The 10613-nt window shown below is 27.7% G+C and overlaps 1 protein-coding gene across 5 annotated transcripts in view; it reads right to left on the reverse strand.

The window, feature by feature from the left end:
* Positions 1 to 196: 196 nt before the first annotated feature.
* The window catches only part of LOC100750091 (SUN domain-containing ossification factor), a 10673-nt gene continuing 256 nt past the window's right edge, over positions 197 to 10613 (reverse strand). The window contains exons 1-7 of one of the 5 annotated variants that reach the window (XM_024371082.2): positions 10066 to 10084; positions 9412 to 9507; positions 7759 to 7963; positions 7506 to 7636; positions 5696 to 6324; positions 3563 to 5499; positions 1904 to 3214 (exon numbers count right to left, since the gene is read on the reverse strand). In XM_024371082.2, coding sequence (XP_024226850.1) covers positions 1904 to 3214; positions 3563 to 5499; positions 5696 to 6324; positions 7506 to 7636; positions 7759 to 7963; positions 9412 to 9470 — 4272 coding nt within the window. In that variant the 5' untranslated portion in view covers positions 9471 to 9507; positions 10066 to 10084. Of the gene's footprint in view, positions 3215 to 3562; positions 5500 to 5695; positions 6325 to 7505; positions 7637 to 7758; positions 7964 to 8278; positions 8304 to 9411; positions 10018 to 10065; positions 10085 to 10613 lie in introns of those variants that run through there. The other 4 variants (XM_033323639.1, XM_033323636.1, XM_033323638.1 and 1 more) reach the window with 4 other exon arrangements.

Below are 10613 nucleotides of genomic sequence, written 5' to 3' on the forward strand. Positions count from 1 at the left end.
AAGTTATGATGATCCTGATAATAATAATAATGATAATGATATTAGGTATCCCATAAAGTGTTTTGTTGCAACTTAAAATGATAGTATGTTTTATTACCATTTTATTAATTTTAGTTATTTACGCAGTCATTATACGATTAAATGGTTACTTTGCTACTTCGAACAAAAAGAAAAAAAAAAAAAAAAAAAATAATACCATAGCACTAATGAAAACAGATAATAGTTAATAGAAGATTTAAAGAATATACACAATACATTAAAATTTCCTATTAAATTTTTATAGTATTCTTCTAATGTGATTTTCTTTATCTCATATAGCATCAAGAAACTTTCCACTTTTTATATTAGTACATATTTCTAATGTTGTTGGATATTAAAATAAGGTTTTGTACAAAAGATGATATATAAATGCATTTTCGATTTTACAAAACATTATAAAATATTACCACTGTAAGTAAAAGAAGTAAAATGGCGTGAGTTTTATATTTCTCAGCATTTAATCTTTTTTCACTGTACATCCATAAGACTTTTCTAATAAAAATAATTTTGTCATAAATATGACGATTCACTCTCATCACTGAACTCCACGACTTCCTGGTTTCTTTACGAGATGAAAATCGTTTTATTTATCATTAGAATATGTATATAACTTCAGCATGGTGGTGCTCTTATCTACGAGAGTCGTAAAGTTCTAGAACAGGCTCTGCTATATGTTTCCTGGTTGTTAAATAAGAGAAAGAAATTCGTTCTAAATTTGAAGAATTTTTTCCACGAGTTCAGCACAGGAAGGCTTTAAAGAATGATAAATGATCTTGAATAAGTTTGGAAGACCAACATATCAAAGGTTAATGACTTCGTACTTAGAATGAGTTACAAGCTAAACGAAAATATGTAGTTTATTTACAAAATTAAAAGTCATCTTGAAATTTTATCTCCATTTAGCCAATATATTATGTACATAATTGTATGTCCCTTTGAAGCAGAGTAAGTTTTATTTAATACCGGTATATAGACAAACTTTTTGAGATACCTAACGATAAGTAAGTATGATAGTTGTGGATGTTTATTAGTCCTGTCTTATTTCGGAATTTCTTCTATTTCTACATTTACCGCTATTAGGCCATTCAGCGCAGTGGTCAAGAAACGTTACAATAAACCTGTGTAAATACATTAAATTCCATTGTCGCTAAGAAATGTCTCAATCATGTCATGTTAACCACGTGCGCTAACAACACACATTTTACGTATTTTGCCTATTACCTTTACATAAACATCCACAATTTAAAAAAAGAATATTAAATAATATATAAGTTATAATGTTAAAAATAATAATGATACATAAATCAGTCTAGTACGCTATAATAAAGTTTTATTTCTGAAACAGTTCTACGTAAGAGATATTTTAAATAATAATTATATTTACACCTATCGATAGGAAATTTCATACAAACAAATCACAATATTTCAGATATTATACGATCTATTTAATGTATGTACAGAGGTACAGACTTATTTGCATATAAAATTTCTGAAGACAGTTCATGGTCAGTTAGTAAAATTTTGTGACATATGTCTATGCACACACATGTATATATGTATATGCACACACTTTGCATATATTTTCTGAAGATATAATACGAGGATTACGTGCCGCATATTATAACATGTTGTGTGATAATATATTATAAAATCTCACCAACTGATCAACTATTTACAGAAACATTATATAGGAATACAGCTCTAGAAATAATGTAAGTCTGTGAAACTGCACAGTATCTTAAGTAACTTCATACGAGCAAAGCATTCGAACCAAGCGTATTTTATACTTAAATAAAAAGTCTTATAAGCTCTAGCAATTTCAAGTTATTCCCTCAATTAGCCGTCATTGGCAAGTTCATTTTAATCAAAAAAATTTTCTCACCATTTTCCTAAAACCAGTGCTCTTTTTCTCCTTTTTTTTTGATATTGACGTCACACTACTACTTCTGGATTCATCACTTTGATCCATTAACAGACCGTTAGTAGTTGTATCACCATCGGTATGAACTTTTTCTGAAGATAGTTTTGAGGGAATATAACTTACTTGTACAGTCTTATCATTAGAATCGCGTGAATTCTTACTCCATTCTCCATTCACATCATTTGAATAAGCTTTTCTTTTCTTTCTTGTACTTAAAGCTGTTTTCATAAAGGAAGATGTTACACTTAGTCTTGTGTCTTTTAATATGCCACTAACGTTTTTGGAATTTAAGAGATCTTCAGATTCCATGACAGTTTGTTCACTATAAGCAATTCTTTCCGGAAATATATCTGCTGATAATGAATTCAATTCATTTGAATTGTCAGTACATGAATTATTTAGCTCGGAATTTTTAACGGAATCTGTCTCAGAGTTATCAGCACATGATAAGTTGTATATCAGTTGTATATTACTCTCTGCTTTGTGTACATTATCATCGTGCGAATTAATCATATTTTCTGGGGCAGATTTAAGCCTTTTACAAACCTGTTTTGGGGCATCAATTGTATGCAACACTTCGACAGACGGAGCAATTTTTGGTGTTATTTCCATTTCGTGTGTAACATCTGTTGAAGTTCCGTACTGTGTATTTGAACATATCTCTATATCGTTGTTTACATTTGTTTGATCACCAATCGAGGTGATTGCTTTTTTACGTTTCCTCTTCCTTTCCTTTTTTGTTTCATAAGATTTACCAATAATCATTAATTCGCGGTATGTACCTGTAATGTGAGAAGCTATTTCGCTTGGTCTTCGCTTTTTCGGTTTCTTCATATGTGAATTATAGTTTTCTGCACTTTTACGCCGCGTCATGTCTTTGTCTGACTGTTGCTTCCTCTTAACTTCAACTCCTTTATTGTTATTTCCCCAACAGTACATTAAAATTAAATATATCATAAAAACTTCGGAACATATTAACAACATATGTTGACCTATCATAGAGATTTTTCCGTGCCAACTGTCACGATCATGTAGAAGATTTTTCATCGAGTTGGAAAGATTAACGATTTTTTCTTTTAAAATAGAAATTTCTTCTGCCCTTTTTGATTCACGTTCGTCTCTTTTTCGCGTTTCTTCACTCATTGCTGAAACCGTGCGTTCAAGAGATCTTTGCATTTCTTCAACCTGTTTTTTATATCGACGACTTAATTCTTCCAAGTATTGTCCACTCAAAGACATATTTCTTTCTAATGCCTAACAATAATAAAGAGTCTGTGTGTGTATATGTATATGTATATATATATATATATATATATATATATATACATATATATATATGTATACATGTATATACGTATATATGTACATATATACATATAGATGTATATTCTATATTTATATATTATATTAGCATAAATATGTACGTAACAATATGTAGCAAGAACACTATTAGAGCATTATTATATATATAACAAAGAGATTTCGTCTAACAATATGTTTATTGCATTTCAAAACTAGCAAGATTATATTGCACAATTTCTATTCTTTTTGTCAGATAATAACAATTAGAATTATTAATTTGATAAGTAACTACATACATACCTTGATTCTATTAGACAGTCTTAGGAAAACAGATTCTTTTTGTGGCATGGTATTTGCCGTTGACTGAGTCACTGAAGCACTTGCAATAGGACCATTTTGAATATGGGCTGATTCTCCTTCTAAATCCTTTAGATCAGATAATAAATTGTCAAATGTTAAAGAATCTTGAGGAGGTAACTTAATTTCTTGATCTAAAATCTCTGTTTGTTCTTGTTTCCCTTCTTGATCCAGACGTCCCACTCTCTCCACTTTATTTGGTACACTAGCAAATTCCAAGGGTTCCATGTCTGATATTACATCATCATTTGGAAATTCACTGCTGTCAGTAGTAGTTATTGAGACAGAAGCAGTTGTTTGAGGTGAATTTTCGATAGAAATACTAGGAGTTATAGATGGCTCTTCGGAGGCCTTTAAAATTGGATGTTGTTCAATATTTAAAGATACAGGAACAGTTGTTAGTACTTCAGCCTGAATTGTTTCTTCAATTTCCAAAATTGGTATTGATGTTTCATTCTTAATTTCTTCTTTTCCAAAAGTTTTAGCAGGCTTTATCTGTGAAGCTATACTTTTAGAACTGGAAGAAATCTCGACAGGTGTACTACTAGAGAATATGTTAGTTTCTTCACTAGATGGTTCCTGAATACCTTTTTTAGGCTCTTGAGAAGTTATATCAACATTTGAAGTCAAAGCGTGTGTAGCTGATGTGTGTTGAAATGTATCACTATTATAATCCTCTTTGTGTTTGTGTGATATATCTTCTTTAATAACCTCTTTGAAATTATTAAATGGTATTTCATGGCTTGTATTCATTACCACTTTACGTTCTTTTATGGCTAATACATTACAAAGTGCAGCAATATATTCAGATTTAAGTATAGATGTTATGAATGCTAGCTGAAAATTCTTACTTGAACTGAATCCTTCATTCAGTTGGTCATGTTTTTCCGTGTCTTTTACATTCTCATTATTTCCTCTCGTCTCCTTTTTCGCGGAAGTTTCAACTCCAACGCCATGAATTTTACATAGTCCGCTTTGTCTTAATGTTCTATTCACCAGATCAATTTTAAGCAATTCATTTAATTGTTTTTCCCTACAACTAATTAATTGGAAGATTTTTGCAAATTTTTGATCTGAGCAGCTATCACAAAGTATGGTATACCTTGGTGTAGTACAACTAATAAAAGAGTTCTCAAGGATATTGCCACTGTCTATACTTTGCTGGATTTTCGTGATATTGTTATAGGTCAAATCACTTGATTTTACTAATACCTCAGCTGCTTTTTTCATAATGCTCAATACAGCATCTCTAGCGCTGCCAAATAAATTTCTTGGTGGTTCACCATTTTCAACATCTAAAATCTCCTCTTCATCGCTGTCTTCGTCGTCATCAACATTTGTATGCGACTCTCTTGGGATCTGATTCTCTGTTTCCGTTTCGAGAACCTCAAATTCACTGGTACCATAAGCACGAAATAAAGAAATAGGACAAAAATGTTCAGATCCGTAATAGGTTTGAAGTTCCACTTTTATAAATTTCCCGAAAAGATGTGGCTCTAGAGCAAAACTTTGAATATCCTTCACATTTTTTGCAGTGAACTGACCAACTGGACTCCAATCTCTTGTAGGAAAACGATCGCTAATATACACTGAAAAATCTTTTGGTGACGAACTAAAAAGTTCAAAATTGGCCAATTCGATCTTCTTAGCTTGAATCGCTTCACAAAGTTCTACCACAAACCATATACGTGACGTACATGTATTAAGCATATATTCATCTCGGGTGGAAACTAAAACGCTTCCAACACTTCGTGCTTCTGGATTTGCTGCTACAAGTTTTGCACCACAATCTGGAGAAGCATAGTTTTTAGAACGAACTTTCATTCCACCAATTCCTCGTGTTGGTGTCCCAGAATTCTGAACAGAAGCATTTGGATGCGCTACAAAACAGGTAATTAGTGTTTTATAATTAAAAACAAATTTATAATTAAAATAATAAAAATATTATTTTTTCAATTATAATATTTGTTACAATGAAATTATTATCACAAATACTATATGAAAAATGGAGCATATTTTCGATTAATTTTTGCGCAACACGACAGCACTATTGTTGAATTTATAAATAGAACTCACTTTTTTTCCTTTCAGCTTCCTCTAATCTTTTTTGTGTCCATTCACTGAAAGATGGGATATCTTCATGTGGATTTGAGGATCCCACAGTTACGATTCCTTCGCCAAGTACAACTGCAGCAGCATCATCTCTATTTTCTCCCACTAATCTAGCTTTAGCATCAGTATCACTTAATTCTGAGGTTGTTGCAAATGTTCCATCAACTTTAGATATCTCATCGGGAAGTACTTTAACAACACTCTCTTCAAGCTTCAACTCTGGCCCATCAGTGGTAATAGAAGCTTGTTCAGCCCTTACTACAACCACTACCTCAGATGTTTCCTCTTCCCCGACTAAATTTGTCAGTAACAAAGATTCTTCTTCTTCTTCAAGACTATTTGTTTCATTACGTGTTTCAGTAATTTCATTGATAATAGATGGTGATGGCTTTTGTATGCTAGATGACATCTCTTCCTGTCCTTTTTTCATCTTTTGTCTTATATTTCCATTTTTCGTCAATATAGATGATTTTTTTGGGAATAATCTAGATTTTGAAAACTCAGAATTAAGCTTTGATTCTGCTAAACTTTGAAGTTCTGCTACAGATGTATTCACCGAAGTTAAAACTGTTGCTTCCTCATTTTCAGAAATTCTGCAAAGAAGAAAACTGAATGCATATATGTACTTGTAATAATTTATGAAAAATTGCTTTAAATAAGGCGATCAACATAATTTTAAAATGCATATGATTTTATAGCTTCGTGCTAAGAAAGAAGTTAGTTAGTTAAATAAAAGATTGTAGGTTAGGAATTAATTATTTTTATTATTTAAGCTAAAAATTTCCGACATTTTTATTTTGGTAACGACTTAGGTTTAAAATTCATCAAACGAATAAAAAATTTCATCTATCAAATTTATTTATGTTTAATGACAGAAAAATATTCAAATTAATCTTTCACTTTCTGATATAGCGAATCCTTCATACAGTGAAGGATCAAGCTTATTCTTCTGAGCCAAAACATACTATGAACGCATTTTTAACATTCTTATTCCCCTTTTGTATTTGCCAACGATATTTTTATTATACATATATAACTCTTTATATGTTATAGGTAAAACATTTTATTGAAAATAAAACTCGTACAATGATCATAATCGTACATCGGTTCAGTCACAATAATACATTTATAATAATTATCATTATTAATTAGATAAAATATGTTTTCTTGGATAGATATTTTTATTATTTTCATCCTTACATATTTTACTTCTTATCTTTCCCATTTCAAATAACGCATTTAATGCAATCACTGTGTGTCTTATCAGCTATTATCTTATCTTTTATTTTAATTGTCAGGCAAAGATCGTTAATTATGCCTTATTACACATACTTTTTTTTTTATTTTAAGCATAATTTTGATAAGGCTACTAGAAACTAAAACATTTCGTATATTGTGCCACAATGCTTTTTATGTTACTAAATTTTCATCATTTCAATACCTTAAACATAATAATGAAGACTTTATTACATACATTATACATGAAAGTATAACTTTATAGATATATAAGTTAATTACGATTTCCAGCATAACATCATAGCAATAAATATTGAATTTAATAAAATTTAATTAAAGACTGGGCTCAAAATGTTATTTAGTATTTTAATTGTTAATAAGTTCATAAGTAAAAATTAGAAAAGTTCATTCATAAGTAAAAATTAGAAATATCAGTCTATACATGTTGAGTGACTTATATAAAGTTTACATTTTGCAGCCTTATGCAATCAAATGTAATAGGTTTTTTCTGTGTTATGTTGACATAAGAAAAACTTACCCGTGAGATAAATTAGGTTGTTGAGTAAGAGTTTCAGCTACAATATCTGAATCTTTATAAGGATTCTTTTTCTTTCTTGCTCCGTCGTTTATAACTGTTCCGAAGCCAGCAGATTCTTCAATATATTTTTCCTAAATTTTTATAGATGAATTAGATATTTCTAAATAACTAGAAATTTCATAGAATAAGAAATAATGTAATAATTCTTAATAATGTTGCAATTTATAACGTATTTCTTATTTTTAATTCTTACATGATAATAATGATCTTTATAATCAGTTTCTAATTTGTGTAGATCATGTAATTCCGTAATTGGTATAGTGGATGTGTTTAGGTCATTAATTTCCATATTATTTAATGTATTATTATCGACAGCCTCAGAAGTTTCATTCATTTTAAGGGATGAGTGATAATTTGTTTGTGCATTTTCAGAAGCAACTATGATGAACAGAAGTGCACTGTAAACAAAAAAAGAAAAAGTATCATATAGTAAAAGGCAGGAACTGTATATTATTTTGAAACAGTGTACTTTTATACAAAATGAAATATCCAAAATTGAAGCTTAAAGCTTCTTGTTAACATATATATATAAACACATACATAATATATAGAGATACACATATTCTAAACGCAAACAATTGTAAACTCAGTCCTTCCTCCTGTCCACTGACACGATTAATTAAACTATTATTGTTATTATGTTATATTCTAGATGTATTACAAATTTAAATAGTACGATGATTTCTTTCCTCCTAAGTAAAAATGCCAATTACCTAAACATTGTATCACACAAGATTTATACAAGTTCAAATGACTAGTTTTTAAATTTTCCAGCACCTCTCTCTGTTTGTCTGTTTTTAATTAATAAGTAATCCCGAAATCGTGAAAATTATATATGTGTAACAAAAAATTGTTATTTACTGTTCTATAAACAAGAAGTTAATGTCGTATTTTACTAAACTCAATATGCAATCTACTTATAACATTGCAAACAAATGTTTGCAACTACATTTTATATAATATTTTTTTTATTATTAATTATATTTCCATAATATGTAAGAAAAAATCATGAACACCCTGTTGTACACTCTTATAAATCAAACGTTTTTATTTCAAAACAGTTTTATACACGATGAAAATAATATATCTCAATATGATCATTTTTCGCAATGCCTTATAATTATATTACAATAACGTATTATAAATAAGTAATAAAAATATTGTAGTAATAAGTAATAAAAATATGTTAAAACAAATGAATAAGTTAACAAAAAATATGAAATTAACATTTTCCATTTTATATATATATATATATATATATGTATATATATGAGAATTTATAATTTATAATAAAATATAAATATTAAAGTAATGATACTTTATACTTAACTTTTTACAAAATTTATATTAATTCATAAAATAATAAGAAATTTACTTGAAAATATAAGTAGATATTCACATATTCATTTGATGTATTATATTTTTATATACGTATTTATTTTATATACTTCCCTCACAAAGTTATAATGTATAGAACATTAAAATGAATTTATCTTTTTACAAGTTAATAAAAATTTGTACTTTTCGAGTTGTAATTATGGATATAAACTCCTTCTATATTCTATATGTGTCAAATATTGTTAATTCATATATTATGGTATTCTAAACATCAAATTTACTAACAATATATTGTAACCTTGTGTAACACTAGTTAAAACACTAGTTGTAAGGAGGATTAATAGTAACCTTATACTTTTCATTATTTTTGTGCATTTAAATAAAACATACCGGTTAAACAATATGCTACACTAGTACTACTAAAAATTCAGTGCATAACAAGGCTATCAGTAATTTTATATACACGTGCATGTAAATTGTTGATAAAAGAGGAAGAAAAAATGCTCACCTGGAAGCAACTGATATAAAAAGTAATGTCCAATACACGCACGTTATACAAATCTTCATCTTCTTAAATGCTCACATTACTCTTCAGAAAATTCCTCTGTTAATAGATAGATATTTTCATAAATGTAAAAACATATCACGACTTTACTACTATACTATCATCACTACTGCCGTTACTGTTATCACCGCCACTACCACCATCTTTATAACCCCTTTTATAACCATCAGTATCACCACCACAATTATTACACAATAAAAAATCTGACGTGGTCAAATTAGGATGGTTTTGACATAAAAATAATCGAATTATCCATAACTTCGTTACATATCGTTTTGTCGTGCTACAATTTCGATCATTTTGTGCAAAATTTCTTGTAACAAATAATGCAATTTTTAAAAGAACGACAGTACACTTCGTATCAAAAATCTTTCTACGTGTAACGAAAACAGCTGATTCAATCAAAGCATGTGTTGTAGGTATCTTACTACTACTAACCTATTTATCCAATGACTTTCTACAATATGATCTCGAGTAAATAGTGTCCAAATAAATAATGTTCAAGCAAATAGTGTTCATGAATATCTTGAATAAAAAATTGAAAAACAACTTATTTTGTCGTAATATTTTTAACTGAAATTTTATACAAAACTATACTATTACATGTAGATATCATAAATAATGTAAACAGATAAACTTTACTTTGACGAACATAAAATTATTGACTATATATATACTATATATATACTATATATATACTATATATATACTATATATATTATATATATATATATATATATATATATATATATATATATATATATATATATATATATATATATATATATATATATATATATATATATATATATATATATATATATATATATATATATATATATATATATATATATATATATATATATATATATATATATATATATATATATATATATATATATATATATATATATATATATATATATATATATATATATATATATATATATATATATATATATATATATATATATATATATATATATATATATATATATATATATATATATATATATATATATATATATATATATATATATATATATATATATATATATATATATATATATATATATATATATATATATATATATATATATATATATATATATATATATATATATATATATATATATATATATATA

Source organism: Bombus impatiens, unplaced genomic scaffold (assembly GCF_000188095.3).
Source record: "Bombus impatiens unplaced genomic scaffold, BIMP_2.2 scf_1081, whole genome shotgun sequence".
In the NCBI taxonomy this organism is placed as follows: domain Eukaryota; kingdom Metazoa; phylum Arthropoda; class Insecta; order Hymenoptera; family Apidae; genus Bombus; species Bombus impatiens.